General features: G+C 37.2%; 1 protein-coding gene across 3 annotated transcripts in view; it reads right to left on the reverse strand.

Moving 5' to 3' along the window:
- Positions 1-20997, reverse strand: part of pdcd6 (programmed cell death 6) — a 92103-nt gene that overhangs the window by 27559 nt on the left and 43547 nt on the right. For 2 of the 3 annotated variants that reach the window (XM_069906387.1, XM_069906398.1), the window contains exons 2-3: positions 3168-3229; positions 2060-2104 (exon numbers count right to left, since the gene is read on the reverse strand). In XM_069906387.1, coding sequence (XP_069762488.1) covers positions 2060-2104; positions 3168-3229 — 107 coding nt within the window. Of the gene's footprint in view, positions 1-2059; positions 2105-3167; positions 3230-18990; positions 19044-20997 lie in introns of those variants that run through there. The other variant, XM_069906392.1, reaches the window with a different exon arrangement.

Raw genomic sequence — 20997 nt, forward strand, 5'->3', positions numbered from 1 at the left:
TTATTGAGTAAGACCTTGCAGCAGGGAAAGCGCAATTACCTCACTGATACAAGGAAGTCTATTGGAGCAATACCAGACGTTGGGAATTCTTACAATTTCCAAATATGAAAACAAATGCAGAGGCACTGAGTGCACATTAATGTTTATGTGAAGCATCGAAAGTAAATACACACAGATCTGCAGAAAAGGTAGTTTGACAAAATCCAGGAATAGAAGATTTAGACAGGCATATGACCCCGTGTAACCCAATTAACCTACACCTTTTGAATGGTTGAAGAAAACTGGAGGCCCTGGGGAAAAACCAAGCAGAATCTATAAACTCTTTACAGATAATGCGGGATTCTAACTCCAGTCCCGATCGCTGCCATTGTAACGGCATTGTGCTAACCGTTACCCCAACTGTGCAGCCCCTAATATATTGATAGCACAAGAAGAGGTGACATTCAACTACCACTATCCAAATTAGTGTCTGACATCAAAAAACTTGCGCAGGCACATCAAGCTCAAGGATCTCACTAAAATTTTAATTTTATAAGAATTATTTTTTAAATGTTCTTTTTACAGTACAGGTATACCTTGCTTTACAAAAGTAGAGCATTCCTATGAAACTTTTCGCAAGCCGAAATGGCATAAAGTGAAGACCCATTCACTACAATTAAAGGCTATTTTCGTAAAGTGAAAACCCATTCAAATTTCTTTCGGATAGGAAACACAAGTTTCTTCGTAAAAGCGAATTTGTGTAAAACAAGTATTCGTAAAGTGGAGTATACCTGTATTAAGTTTTCACATCCTCAAGTTTATGTTTCAGAATCCTGAATGATTCATTGTGTACAAACCATTCTGTTCCAAGAATCTTTTTACTTTTTTTGTAATTATGTATGTATTGTTTTCTTCATTTCCTACATGTTCAATAAAAATGATTTGATATTTGTCTGCCTTGGAATCACAAGCCACAGTTATTATACTCAGAGTAAAAGCCTTGATTTCTTTTCACCTCACATCAATTTTTTTAAAGCAGCCTGGAAGGGAAGTACGGAAGAAACCAACTAAACTTATCTGCTTCACAGGGAAAGAAACCCATATACTGTGAGCAGATTCCTAAAGGGACCATATAGCCAAAAATAAGTTGAGAATGGCTCTCCTAGTTAACTCCATAGGCAAAATATCCTCTAAGCATTCATCCTGTCAATTTTCACAGAATCTGGTCTCATTCAACGTCACCATCTTATTCTGCTGAAATCCAAAGATACAAGGTCCAGGTACCTAAACCTCCCTGCAGTTCAACCCCTTCATCTCAAGAATCAACCCAGTGAACCTACTCTGCTTTTCTTTTTTTAATAGCAGCATTACGTATGTAGATTTCCAATTCTTTGGGACCTCTTTCAAATTTGACAAGTTGCGTCCAACATTTCACCATATCTCTGTAGCCACTCCTTTAAGAATCTACAATTCAAATAACTTGTTGGCCTTTATTAATTAATTTGCCTTTGTTCTCTTCAGTGATGGAGATCACTTTTAATTCCTCCTTCCCTGTAGTCCCATGACTATTGGATGCCTTTGGAGCATATTTACTAATGCAAGGTGAATGAGAACATTAAAATATTTTCCCACCTATATCCAGAATACAAACCTTTGTTGGAAAATTTGCCATAGAGGAAGCATTTGATTTCTCCATGTAAGTCATGTACTTAGATCTTTACTGAGTACTGTCCACACAAAATCACTTCAGATGCCTGCTACTCATGAAAAATAAGCCTTCAGCCAATGAGAATTTATGATAATTTACACCAGCAACAAAATCACAACCTTGTTTAACAATAAATTGCATTAGTGAACATTTCTCGTTTGCCACTCCGACAAGGAGAGACTCCATTGAAACATCCTGGTTTGATGATTTTAGTTAGAAATCATTCATCATTATAAAATATAATTTGATATTCAAATCATGCAAGAACATCCCTCCAGCCTTTAAAACCAGCTTGAACAAATCTCAAGTTTTTCTATTTAAAAATTATTCCATTTATTACCACTAAATCAAATGGAATGAATAGATGCTTACCTATAATGGACCGAACAGTCTTTGGATTAAAAGGTGTCCATGTCCCTGCAAAAACAGATTTGTGACCTGAAATAACAGCTTTTTTCCCCCCCTTAATTGCATACAGAAATCTCTTTTCCATAAACTTCCACCTGTGCCTTGTAGTTCAAAGATGAAAACATTAATGCCTGAATGAAAAAAGGATTTGAAGTGGCAATTTTTATCCTTGGATTTATGAAATTCCTGACTACTGAATTGAGCTGCTGAAACTTCTGCATTTTTGGGGGGGAATTTTTATCCAAGTTAAATGTATCCAGTTTGCAAATGATAAAAACCCAAGCTACGTCTTCCAGTTCAATTTAATCTGTGAAATCTGTAACAAATTAATTACCTACGTCCATGACTTCACTTCTTGGCAATTCATTAAGTGTGAAATACATGGAATGAATCAAGAATGTAAAATGCAAGTTTGTCCTATCATTCTATCCTTTAAGTTTACTTTTTATTATACTTTTTTTTTTAGAAAAAAACTTGGATAACTAAAGATAACCAAGAAATCAGTGAACCTTAGTAGGACAGCATGGTTAGTGTGATGGTTAATGTAGCACCATTACAGTGCCAGTAACCAAAATTTCAATCCACTGTTCTGTAAGGTATTTGTACATTCTCACTGCGTCCACATGGGTTTCCTATATGTTTCAGTTTCCTCCCATGTTCCAAAAGCACATGTGGTGCTTGAGTTGTGTGGGCTTGTCAGCCAGAAGGGCCTGTTAGCATGCTGTTCTCTAAATTTTAAAAAAAAACTATTGTAAGCATTCATGTTCCCCTAGAACAGTGGTTTTTAAACTTTTCTTTCCACTCACATATCACCTTAAGTAATCCCGATGCCATAAGTATAAGTGGTCTGTGATTAGCAGGAGATGACTTATAGTGGTATGTGAGTGGAAAGAAAAAAAGTTTGAAAACCACTGCCCTAGAGTTACTTTAGAAAAAAAAAGAAAATTTAATGACTTTTCTCATATACTGGTCTTGAATTACATTTCAATCCCACAAAATTACCACATTTTTTTTCAAGATATTCTCTTCCCCCACCCCCCAAAATGGAATCAGTTAAGATGTGATGACTTACCATTGGATAAAGCTTGCTGGAGCTCACTTTCAGATATAACCCCACTTCGGTCCCTGTCAACCCTGAATGAAGCACAAGGAAGGTATGAATAAAGCTCAGAAATAGGTTTAAATAAAGAAATTGCAGCATCTCACATTCCCCCTTTTTTTTTAAGGACTCCATACCCACTCTTTAGTAAACCCATTATGGAAGGAGGCTCTCTGACTCAATGTTTGCAAGATACCAAAGATGAATTCTATGGGGAAATCAACCTTTGTCTTTCTGAAAGTATGGTGAGGCAACCCACTCTTCCCCCCCCCCCCCACCCCACCCTATGTTTAAATATTCCAGGTAGAAATAGCAACATTAAAATTCTTAGTTTGCCAGTTTGCACTGATTGATCTATTTCTTATTTCAGATGAACTCATTCAAAAGTATTTGAATCTAAGTATGGTATATGAATTTGGTACCGAAGTGCCTTCAGTCTTGAATAATATTTTGAGCAACCAACGATTTACCATGTCACTATGTCTCTTCTTTCTCAGCATCTCACCAAGACAGAATCTTCTACAGAAATCCCTGCTCCCAAGGTTGTCTTCTCCTCCTCCCAACTCCACATTCTAAATCTTGGCAACTAATGACTTCACAGCACCATTTCCAACATCTCTCCCCACACCAGACGCCGAGTTCTTCCATTTTTCCAAGTGTGCAGAGTCATGTCAGCACACAGATGCTGGAAGTAAATGCTACCCAGTGATGCACAAGTTGGAAGTTATCACAGGGTCATTAAGCCCTCTGGAATGTGTAACAAAACTGAAATAATACAAGGCAGATTTGAAGATAGGCCTGTCTTCTCCTCTACTGATAAGAAATAAATGTGAGCCGACAGATGGACAAAGCAAAAATATACCCCAGTGCCTTGCATTGACAAGGATGTCAGCAGAGCCACAGTACAGTGCCCACAACAATGTAGTGGTTTACAATATTCAGTGACATGGAGGTGGAGACCTTTTAAAAAAAGTTTTAGAGCTGGTTTCTGATTTCAAACTATTGCAAATTACAATTTTATTGAAAGAAGTCCACAACATATTAAAATATTTTTTAGGATTCAATGACTTTCAATTTCTAGTGTTTAGAATTTTAAGGCTCAAGGTGAGGGGTGTGATATAATAGGAACTTGAGGGGTAACTTTTATTTAAAAAAAAAACAGGTGATAACTGTATAGAACAGGTTGCCAGAGGTGGTTGATGCAGGTACTATTGCAACGTTTATGAAAATTTTAGACAGATGCATGGGTATAATAGGTTTAGAGCAGTGGTTCTCAACCTTTTTCTTTCTACTCACGTACCACTAAGATTTCCCTATGCCATAGATACTTTGTGATTAGTAAGGGATTGCTTAAAGTGGTATGTGGGTGGAAATAAAAAGTTTGAAAACTACTGTTTTAATCCTACCTAATTGTCTCGTTACGTGCACGGTTTCAGAACTCTGAGGGATATGGACCAATAATTTTTCTCAAGCAAAATATTTCAGTAACAATTCAATCTAGAGCAGTGATTCTCAACCTTCTCTTCCCACACAGACTACCTTAAGCAATCCCTTACTAATCACAGAGGACCAATGACATAGGGATTATTTAAAGTGGGATGTGAGTGGAAAGAAAAAAGTTGAGAACCACTGGTTTAGAAGGATATGGACCAAACACAGGCAGGTGGGATTAGAGTGGGTGGGACATCTTGGTCGGCTTGAAGTTGGGTTACGCCCATTTTCAAACTGTACGACTATGACTTGAACTGAGAAATTGTTTTTGAGTGTTACGACTGATTCAGCGCTTTCACTGTAACTGGTCAGTTAAAATATGCAAACCCTCTTTCTTCAGCAATGAAGTCCACAATCACCAGTCTTTACAATAGATTATAATGAGCCCTCTCCACCAGTCCTTGCAGAGATCCTTTTGAGCCCTCTCTGAAACTTCCCTTAAATGGGACTATGTAGCCATCCTCTTCACAATTTGTACTCAATCACATGGGTGGACACATGGGTGGAGCTCAGAGTAAGAAGTGCAATGACTAGGATCCTCCCAATCCCATTTGCTTCAGACAAGTCTAGGACGTACTCCACAAGTGAAAAAGCTGCAGCACCTTACTCTCAAAATATATGCTGTTACAAAGGAAATTGGTTTAGTTACATATTCGTTTATTTTGTTATGCATGGGAAGTCTATGCTTTCTCTCATAGATAATGATAGATTTCTCTCATAGATAATGGATACAGAAATGTGGCATATTATTTTGAATGTCACACTTTTTTTTATATGTACAAGTTTTATTTTAAATCTCTTTCACCCACTATATTGACTATCCTGAATTTTTTTGTTTGGAAAATTGGGTCAGAGATAAATTATCATAATGATTCATCTGAAGAGAATGAGTTTCACTGCAAGAAATCCAACCCCACGGGTCACATGATGTTGAAGAGGGAGTAGGAGTAGAAAAACAGAGCTCCAAGGAAAACCAAGTGAATTCATTTTTAAAACAGCCAAAAAAAACCCTAACATTAAAAAAAAGTATAGAAAGAATTAATCGCCAAAGTGATGGGGAAGAAGACGACAAATGGTAAAGAAATTATTGCCTCTTAAGAACCTAGGCAAAAGAAATAACAAAAATTGTAGAGATGAAAGAGGAAATAGAAGGGAGTTCTAATAACATTCTTTAGGGAATGGATCCCAAAAATACCTGGAGGGAGAGAATGTGGGGCGGGGGGCTCCAAATAGATAAGGTTAGTTGCTCTCCTCCAGGTCCGGGACAGAAACCCCAATCTGTCCTGATCAGATTGTCACATCTTTCCAGGATAAGGAAAAAATCTTATGGCTAGTGGCTCTGGGAGCAAGGGAGAGGGGTAGTCCTGTGGAATAAGGTGGGGGTGGGGGGGGGGGCGGGGGAAAGAGTCCTCTTCTAACCAGATGTTACCAAGATCAGATCAGGAAAATGCTAAAAAATAGAGAATTAGGTCAACTTTACTATATCCAGCTAGCCTGAAAATATTCCTGGCAATAGTAGGGAGGAAATTGTATACTGAGGCCAGAGAAGCATTAAAAAAATCTCCAAGAGAGATGGGGAGAGAAGGCTGTGTACACAGTTGGGCGTATATAATGATAATACAATTGAAGCACATATACTTGGTTTAACAAAAGTGAATGTCATTTAAAAAAGAGGAAAAATGTTAATTGTAAGCTCTGGAGCGACTAAGAAGGTGGTGAGCATCGAAGATGGGTGCAATGGGCACACCCGGGATGAGAAGGGCAGTAGCACTAAGAGGTTTAGAATCGGTGTCATGGGAAAGGGAGGGTTGGGTTGGGAGAGAGGCATAAGGGCTATATACTACTTATAAGGTTATTTTTTAACTCTTTGTCTTAATTTCCCATGATTTATTTTATACATGGCTGGCAGGACCAAAAGGAAGAGCACTATGGTCTGGGTGAAAGGAAAATATTATGTGAGAGGTAAAGGGAAGGAATCAAAGGAAAGAGCTGGGGTAATGGATGAAACAATTTTTTAGCTTCAATATTAATGGCTTAAAAGGGTCAGTGAAAAGGAACAGAGTCTTGGCAGACATTAAAAAAAAATGAAAGCGGATGTGGCTTATTTGCAGGAGACCCACCTTACAAGTAGTGAACATCAAAAACTTAAAAGAACCTGGGAGGGACAAGTGATAGCATCCTCCTTTAGCTTCAAGACTAGGGGAGTAGCTATTTTAATAGGGAAAAACATCCCAGTAAAAGTCAAAAGCACTGTCATAGACCCAGCAGGCAGATTTTTAATGGTACACTGTCAAATATATTCTGAATCTTGGACACTGATGAATATATACAGCCCTAATTTTGATGACAAAAAGTTTATACAAAATGTCTTTGCAATTGGCGGAAGGGCGGGAAAATGTTTTAATTGAAGGGGACTTCAATTTTTGCCTGGCTCTGGTAATGGACAAATCAGCCAAGTGACAAGAGCCAGGGTGGCAAAGACAACCCTGACCTTCATGAAAGAGTTAAATCTGGTGGATGCTTGGAGGCAATGGGATCTGAAGGAGAGAGGCTATGGGATAAATTAAAAGCTTATCTGAGATGACAAATAATTGGATATACTAAAAGTATTAAAAGAGAGCACGAGGGAAGTCAATGAATTGGAACAAGAGATAACTCAATTGGAAAAGGACTACCAAAGATCATGCTCTGAGGGAATGTACAGAACATTAATAAATAAAAAGCTCAAGTACAATACTTTGCAAAACATATAAAATGGAAAAAGCAATATAAGATATAAGCAAAGGTACTATGAACTATGGAAAGAGCCCACAAGGTAGTGTCCTGGCAGCTGAGGGCAGAGAAAACCGCAAGGATAATCAATGCAATCCAAACAGGGCCAGACAGAATTTCTTATAAACTGAAAGAAATAAATGAAGTGTTTGGGCAGTTCTATATGCAATTAACGTAAATATTTGTGCATAATGCGTTCCTTCTATAATGTGACCCCCCCACCCAATTTTTGAGGGGAAAAAGTTTTAACCATGTATAAAACAACCCCCCTCTCCTCGGCCGCCCGCGTCACGCTGCCATCTCTCATGACTCCCCTCCCCTCGGCCGCCCACGTCACGCTGCTGTCTCTCACAACCCCCCTCCCCTCAGACTCCCACTCGCCCGTCTGCGTCACGCTGCTGACTCCCGCTCGCCCGCCTGAGTTGTGCTGCTGACTCCTGCTTGCCTGCCCGAGTCACGCTGCCGACTACCGGTCAGCCAGCTGCTGGCGTCTTCTGCTCACATGCTTGAGTTGCAGAAATTTAAAACATTTTTTACTCTTGTGTTAAAAAGGGGAAATTTTTTTTGCATTATACTCGAATATGTACGGGGTATATAAATCTGAATTGAATGGGGAATTTGGACAAAATAGAGGAATTCCTGTCCAGCTTTGAATTGTCAAATTTATAATCTGAGGAGCGGGAAGGATTAGATACTCCCTTCTCAGAGGAAGAAAGAGTAAGAGCATTGAGCTCACTGCAGACTTGGGGAGGATGGGTTACCTTGTGAGCTTTATTTAAAATTCAAGGATCTGTTAATGACACCATTTATGGATGTGGTGGAACAGACGACTGAGTCCCACACCTTCTGGAGTCTTTTTTGATGGCAATAGTTATAGTAATTTCTAAAATGGATAGGGATGCACTAAAACCATCTTTTTATAGATCAATCTCACTTTTGAATACAGCTCATAAAATAATAGCTAAAGCTTTGACAAATAGATTGGTTATTGTTATGAACCCAGAGGACCCCAAAATCCAGCAGCAATAGAAATTCACCAAGACAAGTAGTTACTTAAACAAAAGTTGCTTTTAATTATTTTTAAACATGAAAACAGGATCAAACTTAATCCCTTTCTAATTCTAAGTGCATGTGTATGTAATTGTGTTTCGAAGTTCAAAAAAAGTTATTTGATTCACAGTCCAATCTCACTTCTCACTCTTCCAAGTTCAACAGCATCAGGCAATTTTTAGACTGTGCACAAAATTCAACATTTATGAATGTCACCAGGCTTTGATGCTTGAAAGGTAAATGGTTACTGCTCAGGAAGGTTCTTATCAGTTTTGAGAGAGATATCTATTGATTGTTGGACACCCACAACTGATCCCTTCCAATCAGCCACTTCAGTGTCACGCCAAAAAAACATGACCCATCAGGGGTTTCCAGATAATAATCTGTCACCCGAGTTCTTCATCTTCTGTTTCCCTTATTTCAAGTGAAACATTATACAGCCATAAGAGCTTTGACCAGGCTGAACTAAGAACTCACAACCTGTCTTCAAAATGGGGTTTTTCCACAAGTTTGCCAGCTTGTCCTGTTCCAGTCCCAGCTGCTGCTGCTGAACTGTAGAAATGAATTGTCCGAGAAAAACCACACGACCCTCTTCGAATAGCACTCGGCACTCAGACAGACTGCAGCTCCGGTCCCATTCTTCTGAGATCGTTCATCTGTTGCTTTCCAAAACAATAATCCATTACTCCACAGAATGTCCAATTAACACATACTTGTGAAGTCCTTACAGGCATTCTTCAAAGTTTCTGAAAAGGCACTCAGTGCCTGGACTGTCTGGCTTGAGCAGAACTGTGGCATTTTAAATGAGATCTGTTTTGAAATGTTTGTATCTGTATGTGACCCAACCAAAATACCTGCCACAATTTATCTCTTTTAAAACATATAAATACAAAATATAACAATGTCACACTTTCCCCCTACAAAGGAATTTTAACTCGAGTTAAAATTCAGTTTTAACTAAACTGACTTTACATTCATTAAAATGGTAACAGTACACAATATATAACATGTTATAACAATGTAACCCAATGAATATATAACATGTAATAACAATGTAACCCAATGTAACCCTAAAATGTAAGACCAATGTAACACTAAAATGTAACACCAATGTAACCCTAAAATGTAACACCAATGTAACCCTAAAATGTAACACCAATGTAACCCTAAAATGTAAACCAATGTAACACTAAATGTAACCCCAATGTAACACTAAAATGGTAACAGTACACAATATATAACATGTTATAACAATGTAACCCAATGAATATATAACAGGTTATAACATTGTAACCCAATGTAACTCAATGAATGACGGGAGGGGAGAACAGCTGCGGAGTCGATCTCCACAGCTGAGAGAGACACCTGCAGCACAGCAGCAGGTGCAGAACACAGACAATAACGAAAACAAGAAAGAAGAGGGTAAAAAGAAAACAAGGAAACAACAGATGGTCAATCCAGAGGAAGAAGAAGAAGAACAGAAAGAAGTGGAAGAAGAAGAGAAAGGCAAGACAATAGATGTATCTTTTTTTAAAGAATATATGGAATCAGTGAAAGAATGGCAATTACAAGAATTTAATGAGATAAAAAGAAGAATTAAGAATGCAGAAGAAAAAATGAAAATGGCCATGTCAGAGATAGGAAAAAGAGTGGAAAATATGGAAGAACGAGAAACAATTGTAGAAATGGAAGTAGAGGAATTAAAAGAGAAATTAGAAGAATCTAATAAAAAAAGTTAAAGAGGCACAGGAGCTGTTAGCTCAGAAGATAGATATAATAGAAAACTATAATAGAAGAAATAATATAAAGATAGTGGGCCTTAAGGAAGATGAAGAAGGCAAGAATATGAGAGAATTTATAAAAGATTGGATCCCCAGGGTCCTAGGAGACCAGAATTACAGGAAGAAATGGAAATAGAGAGAGCACATAGAACTTTAGCCCCGAAACCACAACCGCAACAAAGACCAAGATCCATTTTAGTAAAATTCATAAGATATACAACAAGAGAAAATATATTGGAGAAAGCAATGAAGAAAGTAAGAGAAGACAAAAAGCCACTGGAATATAAAATTCAAAAAAAAATTTTTCTATCCAGACATAAGTTTTGAACTCCTGAAGAAGAGGAAGGAGTTCAATACAGCAAAAACGATCTTATGGAAAAAAGGATATAAATTTATGTTAAAGTACCCAGCGGTACTTAAAATAGTTATTCCAGGGCAATAAAACAGACTATTCTCGGATCCAGAGGAAGCAAGGAAATTTGCAGAACAACTACAAAACAAGCAGAGAGATGAAGACATGTAATGAGAGTAAAAATGACCACGAACTATATGTATGTGTGTAAAGGGGTATATATGTGTGTATATATATATATATATATATATATATATAGTGTGTATACATGAATGTATCCGTATTTAGAGGAAAATATATAGAGTATAGACAAGAATTAATAAGGGAGGGAAAGGGAATAGAGGGAATAAGGAGGGAATTAAAAGAGTGACCTTTGTTACACATGAAAATTGAAATCTTTTCTGGGGGGGGCTGGGTGGGGAGGAGTTACGGTCACTACAAAATCAGTTGACGTTTGCGAGTGAATTCGCAAATCCAAATGGAGAGGGGAGATTTGGTTGCCTGACAAGAGATAAAGGGCAACTCAGGAGGGAGAGGGGAGAATGGGGTTAAAGAAGTTTTAAATAGGAGAATAAGGAAAATGTTTGATGTTTTAGAAATGTTGTCTTATAAAGTGTTCAAAACAAGAAAGCAGAAATGGATAAGAAGGAAAGGTGATGATGGAGAAACGGAAAGAGAAGATAAACAAAGTATGAAATGGCTACGCGGAACTATATGACTTTAAATATTAACGGAATACATAACAAAATTAAAAGGAAGAAACTGCTAAATTTAATGTAAAAAGAAAAAATTGATATTGCATTTGTGCAAGAAACACATTTAACTGAATTGGAGCACAAGAAATTAAAGAGAGATTGGGTAGGACACGTAACAGCAGTGTCGTATAATTCAAAAGCCAGAGGAGTAGCTATATTAATTAGTAAAAATGTGCCAATTAAAATAGAAGAGGAAATAATAGATCCAGCAGGGAGATATGTAATGATAAAATGTCAGATATATTCGGAGTTTTGGAATCTACTCAATGTATATTCACCTAACGAAGAAGATCAAAAGTTTATGCAAGATATTTTTTTGAAGATAGCAGATACGCAAGGGAACATATTAATAGGAGGGGATTTCAACCTGAATTTGGATTCAAATATGGACAAAACTGGGAAAAAAATTAACAGAAAGAACAAAGTAACCAAATTTATAATTAAATCGATGGAAGAAATGCAACTTTTGGATATATGGAGGAAACAACACCCAAAGGAAAAGGAATATTCCTATTACTCGGCTAGACATAAAACATACTCAAGAATAGACCTATTTTTGTTATCAGCTCATATGCAAGATAGAGTAAGAAAAACAGAATATAAAGCTAGAATATTATCAGACCATTCACCCTTAATAATGACAATAGAGTTAGAGGACATCCCTCCAAGAATGTATAGATGGAGATTAAACTCCATGCTACTCAAAAGGCAGGATTTTAGAGAATTAATTGAAAGACAAATTAAAATGTATTTTGAAATAAATACGGAATCAGTGAAAGATAAGTTTATACTATGGGATGCAATGAAAGCGTACATTAGAGGGCAAATAATAAGTTATGTAACCAAGATGAAGAAGGGCTATAATCAGGAAACAGAGCAGTTGGAAAGGGAAATAGTAAATATAGAAAAAGAATTAGCAATGAAGGAAGATACAATTAAAAGAAGAGAATTGGCAGATAAAAAAATGAAATATGAAACACTACAAACATATAAGGTGGAGAAGAACAATGAAGACAAAACAGAAATATTATGAACTAGGGGAAAAAAACGCACAAAATTCTAGTATGGCAGCTTAACAAGCTAAGAAAATGGTATTGGCATCAAGGAAAAAAGACAAACAAAATAAATTAACAGAATCATTTGAAATAGTAGAAATACAAGAGATAATAAAAAAATTACCAAATAATAAAACACCAGGAGAGGATGGATTCCCAATAGAATTCTATAAAACATTTAAAGATTTATTAATTCCTCCCCTCCTGGAAGTTATCAACCAGATTGATAAAACACAAAGCTTACCAGATTCATGTAAAACTGCAATAATTACAGTAATACTAAAGCAAGGGAAAGATCCACTCGCACCAGCATCATATAGACCAATATCATTACTTAACACAGATTATAAGATAATAGCTAAACTATTAGCAAACAGATTAGCAGAGTATGTACCGAAAATGTTAAATCTAGACCAAACTGGATTTATTAAAAAAAGACGCACAACAGACAATATTTGTAAATTTATTAACTTAATTCATGCAGTAGAAGGGAGGAAAGCGCCAACAGTAGCAGATGCTTTAGACGCAGAGAAGGCCTTTGACAGAGTAGAATGGAATTATTTATTCAAAGTATTGCAAATATTCAGTTTACCAGAGAATTATATTAATTGGATTAAAGCATTATATAAGGGGCCATTGGCAAAAGTGACAGTAAATGGATATATATCAAAGCAATTTATCTTAAGCAGGTCAACACGGCAGGGATGCCCAATATCACCCTTATTGTTCACGTTAGCTATAGAACCACTAGCAGAATTGATAAGAACAGAAAATAATATAAAAGGGATAAAAATAAAAGACAAGGAATATAAAATCAGTTTATTTGCAGATGACATTATAGTATACTTAACAGAACCAGAACTATCAATAATAGAATTATATAAGAAATTGAAGGAATATGGAGAAGTGTCGGGTTACAAGATTAACATAAATAAAAGTGAAGCAATGCCAATGAATAATGCGGATTTCTCAAAATTTAAGAAGGAATCACCATTCAGATGGCAAATGCAAGCAATAAGATACCTAGGTATACAAATAAATAAAAATCTCGGCCATCTATATAAACTCAATTATTATCCACTAATGAAAAAATTACAGGGCGATTTAGAGCATTGGAAAGATTTACCACTAACACTAATAGGAAGGATAAACTGTATTAAAATGAACATTTTCCCAAGGATATTATACCTATTTCAGGCATTGCCAATACACTTGACAGAGAAATTCTTCAAGGAGTTAAAGGAAATTTTTATGGAAAGGGGGGAAACCGAGGATGGCACTAGATAAATTAACAGAATGGTATAAACAAGGAGGCTTACAACTGCCAAACTTTAAAAATTATTATAGAGCCGCACAATTAAGATACCTATCAGATTTTTATCAAACAAGGGAAAAGCCAGATTGGACTAGATTAGAATTAGATAAAATAGGGGAAAAGATACCTGAACACATATTATATAAATGGGATGAAAAATTGGTACAACGTAGGAGTTCTCCAGTATTACATCATCTACTCAATATTTGGAAAAAGATTCATGTAGAAAGAAATAAAACAAATTATCAATTACCAAAACTAATATTGACGCAAAATAAGTTACTCCCTTTTACAATAGATAACCTTTCCTTTAGAGACTGGGAGAAAAAAGGGATCAAAAGAATAGAAAATTGTTTTTCAGGAAATAGATTATTATCCTTTGAACAAATGAAAGATAAATACAATATAACTCAAGATACAGTGCTGGCATATTACCAATTGAGATCCTACTTGAAGGACAAATTAGGAAGTAGTCTGAGGTTACCAGAGGGAAGTAACTTTGAATATGTGGTTACAGATACAATGATAATCAAAAGATTTATAACAAATATGTATATTAAACTGCAAGAAAAGGAGAATGAGGAAACAAATGGTAAAACTAAACAAAAATGGGAACAAGATTTAAATATAAAAATAAAAAAGGAAACATGGGACAAGTTATGTTCTGGAACGATGAGAAATACAATAAATACGAGGTTACGTATGATACAATATAACTGGATACACAGGCTATACATTATACCTCAAAAGTTAAATAAATGGGACCCAACAGTATCTGATAGATGTTTTCGATGTAAAAAAGAAATGGGAACAACAATTCATGGAATCTGGACATGTGAGAAAGTAGAAAAATTTTGGGAAGATCTAAACCAAATATTAAATAAAATTACAGAAAGCAATATACCAAAAAATCCAGAGATCTTCCTCCTAAGTAACATAAAAAATAAAGAATTTGGAATTGATTTGGATGGTGCACAAAAAAGATTTGTTAAGATAGCTCTAGCCGTAGCAAAAAAAGTATTATGTTAACCTGGAAATTGGAAGATAATTTGAAAATACAACAATGGTATATAGAAATGAATAAATGTATTCCATTAGAAAAAATAACATATAGTTTAAGAAATAATATTGAAATATTTGAACAAATATGGGAGCCTTACATGAAACACAATAGAGAAAACCTACTGGGGACTTTCACTACCTAAATTAACGAAAGGAGAAGGAAATGAAAAGAATTGACTCAGTGGAATTTCTTGTTTATTTTTATTTAATGACAACATTGTTTGACTGGTTTAATGTATCCTAGATTTTGTACTTTAAATGGATGGAGGGGGGGAGGTAGGGAGGGTGGGATGGGAGGAGGGAGGGAGAAAATGGCACTGTATATATTTGAAAAGGAAAAAGTATGTATCATGGTCAATGTGATTTATGGTGTGAAAAATAAAAAAATAAAAAAAAACAAATCCAACTTAGTAAGAAATTTAGCTTTCCCAATTTTATCAACATAGTCATCAATTCTCAGAATAGGATAAACATCTGTTTTAGTTACTGAATAACATAGAAACATAGAAGATAGGAGCAGGAGTAGGTCATTCGACCCTTCGAGCCTGCTCCGCCATTCAATGAGATCATGGCTGATCTTAAAGTTCAGTACCCCGTCCCCGCCTTCTCTCCGTAACCTTTAATACCTTGATACTGAAGAAATATATCTAATTCCCTCTTAAATATATTTAATGAACCTGCCTCTCCTGCCCTCTGTGGCAATGAATTCCACAGATTCACCACCCTCTGGGTAAAGAAATTCCTCCTCATCTCGGTCCTAAATGGTTTGCCTGTTATCCTCAAACCATGGCCCCGGGTTCTGGATTTTCCCATCATTGGAAACATCCCATCTGCATCTATTCTGTCCAGTCCTGCCAGAATTTTATTTGTCTCTATGAGATCCCCTCTCAATCTTCTAAACTCCAGCGAGTATAATCCCAATTTGCGCAATCTTTCCTCATAAGTCATTCCTGCCATTCCAGGTATCAGCCTGGTGAATCGCCTCTGCACTCCCTCCATTGCAAGGACATCCTTCCTTAGGTAAGGTGACCAAAACTGCACACAATACTCCAGGTGGGGCCTCACCAAGGCCCTGTACAGCTGCAATAAGGTATCCTTGTTCCTATACTCAAACCCTCTTGATATGAAGGCCAACATACCATTTGCCTTTTTAACCACCTGCTGTACCTGCATGCTTGCCTTCAGAGACTGGTGTACAAGTACCCCCTAGGTCTCTCTGCACTTTCCCATCTCTTAATCTATTGCCATTCAAATAGTAATCTGCCCTCCGGTTTGTATTACCAAAGTGGATAACCTCACATTTATCCACATTGTAGTGCACTTGCCATGTATCTGCCCAGTCCCTCAATTTATCCAAATCACACTGAAGCTTCCTGACCCCCTCTTCCGTGCACACAACCCCTCCTAGCTTAGTGTCATCTGCAAATTTGGAGATATTACATCCAATCCCCTCATTCAGATCATTAATGTAAATTGTGAACAGCTGGGGCCCCAGTACAGATCCCTGTGGCACCCCACTGGTCACCCATCGCCTGCCACTCAGAAAACGAGCCATTTATCCCAACTCTCTGTCTTCTATCTGCCAGCCAGTTCTCAATCCACATCAATACTTTGCCCCCAATCCCATGAGCCTTGATTTTGGAAGCCAGTCGTTTATGCGGGACCGTATTGAAGGCCTTTTGGAAGTCCAGGTACACCACATCCACTGGCTCTCCCCCATCTATTTTACCTGTCACCATCTCAAAGAATTCCAATAGATTTGTCAAGCACGATTTACCTTTTGTAAATCCATGTCGACTCCGTCCGATCCCTTCTCTGCTAGTCATATGCTCCGCTATTACATCCTTAATAATGGATTCCATCATTTTGCCCACTACTGATGTAAGGCTCACCGGCCTATAATTCCCCGCTTTTTCGCTACCCCCCTTTTTAAATAGTGGGGTAACATTACCTACCCTCCAATCCATGGGTACTGATCCTGAGTCTATCGAGTTCTAGAAAATAATTCTTAAAGCATCTGCTATCTGAATGGCCACTTCCTTAAGTACCCTAGGATGTAGATTATCAAGCCCTTGGGATTTATCTGCCTTCAATCCCATCAATTTCTCCAAGACCATGTCCTTAGAGATACTGATTTCTTTCAGTTCCTCCTTTGCATTAGTCTGTATGTTTCCCAACATCCTTGGGAGGTTATTTGTATCCTCTCTTGTAAAAACAGAACTAAAGTAAGAATTTAATTGGTCTGCCATTTCCTTATTCCCCATTATATATTCCCCTGATTCCGACTGCAAGGGATCTACTCTGGATTTCACCAATTTTTTCCTCTTGACATATTTATAAAAGCTTTTGCAGTCGGTTTTTATATTTGCTGCAAGCTTACTTTCGTAATTTATTTTTGCTCTCTTGATTAATCCCTTTGTCCTCCTTTGGTGCATCTTGAACTGCTCCCGTCTTCGGTTGTGGTACTTTTTTGGCCAATTGATATGCTCTCTCTTTGGACCTAATGCTGTCTCTAATTTCCCCTGTTATCCATGGTTGAGTCATCTATTTTGGTTTATTTTTATGCCAAACCGGTATAAACGATTTTTGCAATTTCTCCATTAGATCTGTGAATGCTTTCCATTGTCTATCCACAGTCAATTCCCCCATAAACACCACCCAATCAATCTTACTCAACTCCTGTCTCATACCATCATAATTCCCTTTATTTAAATTCAGGACCTTAGTCTCGGTTTTAATTTCATCACTCTCCATGTCGAGTGAGAATTCGATCATATTGTGATCGCTCCTACCCAAAGGGCCTCGTACAACAAGATTGTTGATTAGCCCCTTATCATTGCATAATACCCAATCTAAAATGGCCTGCTTCCAAGTTGGTTCCTCGACATATTGGTCTAGATAACCGTCCTGTAAACATTCAAGGAATTCCTCCTCCTCAGTATTTTTACCAATTTGACTAGTCCAATCTATATGCCTGTATATCCCTGTAATCTGTACAGAACCTAACAGTTCCACCTGGTTTCGGTACCAGAATACAAGGAGAACTCCAATCTGAGTTTGAAGCTCTAATAATTTCTCAACATATATTTCACCTTCTGATCCATGATTTTATTCTTCTGAATGAATATTTGGATGTTGTTTTATGGGACTTGCTTCTCTTACGTCCACATCATGATAAATCACTGATGTCCTTTTTGGAACATCAGGAAACAAATTTGTATATTTCAAAGTTAATACTTTCAACTGCATCTGTTCTTGTGACTTAAGATGGCCTAACTTTTCCAAAATTGTTGAGTTACACAGGTGTACAGGAACCATGGTTTCTTTAAGGTTACCCTCACAAGATTCTGTTTCCATAATCTTATGATCCATAACTTCCTCAACCCTGTCAACAATCAACATCTCAGATACAGATTGTTTTCCATTACCATTATCCTCATAATAAGGTTTTGTGAGAGATGGGAAAATTGATCTAAAATTATGAACATGGAAGAAACTAAAGTTCATCAGTAAATGGCTGTAACCAGTACAAACAGGATAAGCTTGGGGGTTAGGATGCAGGAAAGCAGAGTCAGCACGATTAACATAAGAATCTTCTAGTCTTTGTGACAAGACCATAAGACTAAGAAAAGGAATGGTAAGGTACAATAGAATGTAGGAAGTTGAGGTAGTCTGGATCAGATAAAGGTCTCCTAGCCCTGGACAGAAGTACCAAGTCCTACATATCTAATTAGCTAACCATACACAGATTTATACATATGAAATTAGCCAACCCTAGATAGAATGAGTCAACTCCGCATACCAAGAGATTGTAGCCCCGAGAATCAGGAAGGTGTGAATAAGGACAATGACATGATGGGACACCCACAGGATACCCCCTGGTCCTCCAAGTGTACTGAAACTGCACGTAGGCAGGAAGGATTACCTATGCCAAACCCATCCAGGGGGCAAAAGAATGTAAGGGGGAGGGCACTCTGATACTGAAATTGACTGTATAAAAGTTGGGTGAGCCCCAGTATGTGTGTGTATTCCCAGGGTAAGGGGAAGCACCCAACTTTGCATTGTTGTAGTAATAAATGTTCTTTGTTCTCAATTTTTGCCTCGAGCAATTTCTTTAAAGGTACTTTAATTTCTAACAGTTTCAACATATTTATGTGACAAACCTGAGTTTTATTCCTTCGATCTGGAGTGTTAACAACATAGCTAACATCACTCAGTTTTGATTTAACTATGTACGGTCCAGAAAATCTAACTCTCAAAGGATTGTCATATGTTGGAAACAAAATCAAAACTTTACTTCCTGTCTTAAAATTCCTCACTTGAGCTTTCCTGTCAAATAAACTTAATTTTTACCCAGAGCCATTTCTAAATCCTCTCGAGCCAAAGTCCACACTTTTTGTAACCTATCTTTAAATTTAGAAACATAATCCAGCAAGTTCAACTGCACATCCTCATTAACCCACTGTTCTTTTATCAACATTAAAGATCCTCTAACCTGATGCCCCAACACAATTTCAAAAGGGCTGAAACCTAATGAATCCTGTACAGCCTCCCTTGCTGCAAATAAATCCTCATTATATTTTTAAGATTAGAATTAAATCTTTCCAAAGCTCCCCAAGTTTCAGGATGGTATGCAGATGAAGTGATCTGTTTTATTCCCACTCATTAATCAACTGTTGAAACAGCCCAGACATGTTACCATAAAATGTTACGAGCCAGACAAAGTTAGATCCTTGATCACTCTGGATCTCTTTCGGTCATCCAAAAACTGAAAAAAATCTTTCCAGAGCTTTAACTACCATTTTGGCTTTAATATTCCTTAATGGTATAACCTCTGGAAAATGCTGTACACATAATTGTTAATAAGTACTGATTCCCAGACTTAGTTTTAGGCAGGGGACCTGCACAATCCACAATAACCTTAGTGAAAGGTTCCCCAACAATAGGAATAGGTTGCAATGGACCAATGAAGGACCCTGGTTAGATTTACCCACAACCTGACAAACGTGACATGTCCAGCACCAATTTACAACATCCTTCCTCAAACCAGGCCAGAAAAAATGTCTCAAAATCTTAGTTATGGTTTTGTTTACACAAAGATGTCCACCCAAAGGTATACCGTGGGCTAAATTTAAAATTTCATTCCGGTAATTTCTATGAACAACCACTAATGAATCATTGCCCACTCTTCATTAGCAGAAATATCAAATATTTTCTCATCAACAATTCACCCTTCAAGTAATATCCATAAGCCATTTCTTTAATCTCCTATTCAGTTACTGCTTTGTCCCTTAAGTCAACAAGATCTGTATCTGTTTTGTGTGGTTGAATTAACTCTGTGAGAGATGAGAAAAACTGATATTGCAATATGAACATGAAGAAAATAAAATAGATACATAAGTAAATGAATGAAGCCAATACAACCAACATGAGACATGGATATAAGAAGGCAGGAAGCTGACACTGTCTGAGTAAGATAAGAATTTCCTAGCCCTTCAGAAAGAAGCAGCAAGTTTACTGAATGAAGGAGATAAGGACAGACAATTGAGAATAGAAGTAGAGTTAGTCTGATCGAGATAAGGGTCGCCAAACCCCAGATAGAATTAGCAAGGCTTGCATAAATAATTAGAAAACCTTAGACAGTATTAGCAAGTTATACATATATAATTAGTAAGCCATACACAGATTTTTCAAGTTATGCATATTTAACTAGTAAACCCTAGACAAGATTAACGAACCCTGCATATGAAGGGACTGTAGCCCTGAGAGTCGGAAAGGTGTGAATGGGGACAAGGGCAAGGTTGTGAATAAGGACAATGGGAATAATGGCATGAGAAGACACCGACAGGATACCCCCTGGTCCTCCAAGTATACTGAAACTGCACGTAGGCAGGAAGGATTGCCTATACCAAACCCATCCAGGGGGCAGAAGAATGTAAGGGGGAGGGTATTCTGATACTGAAATTGACTGTATAAAAGTTGGGTGAGCCCCAGTGTATGTGTGTATTCCCAGGTTAAGGGGAAGCACCCAACTTTGCATTGTTGTTGTAATAAATGTTCTTTGTTCTCAATTTTTGTCTCGAGCAATTTCTTTAAAGGTACTTCTGTTTCTAACAAATGGGGACTCGTCCGGGATCACACTCCCTCCACTGACAGAGTGCCCGATGACG

This window comes from Narcine bancroftii, chromosome 1, assembly GCF_036971445.1.
Source record: "Narcine bancroftii isolate sNarBan1 chromosome 1, sNarBan1.hap1, whole genome shotgun sequence".
Taxonomy (NCBI): Eukaryota; Metazoa; Chordata; class Chondrichthyes; order Torpediniformes; family Narcinidae; genus Narcine; species Narcine bancroftii.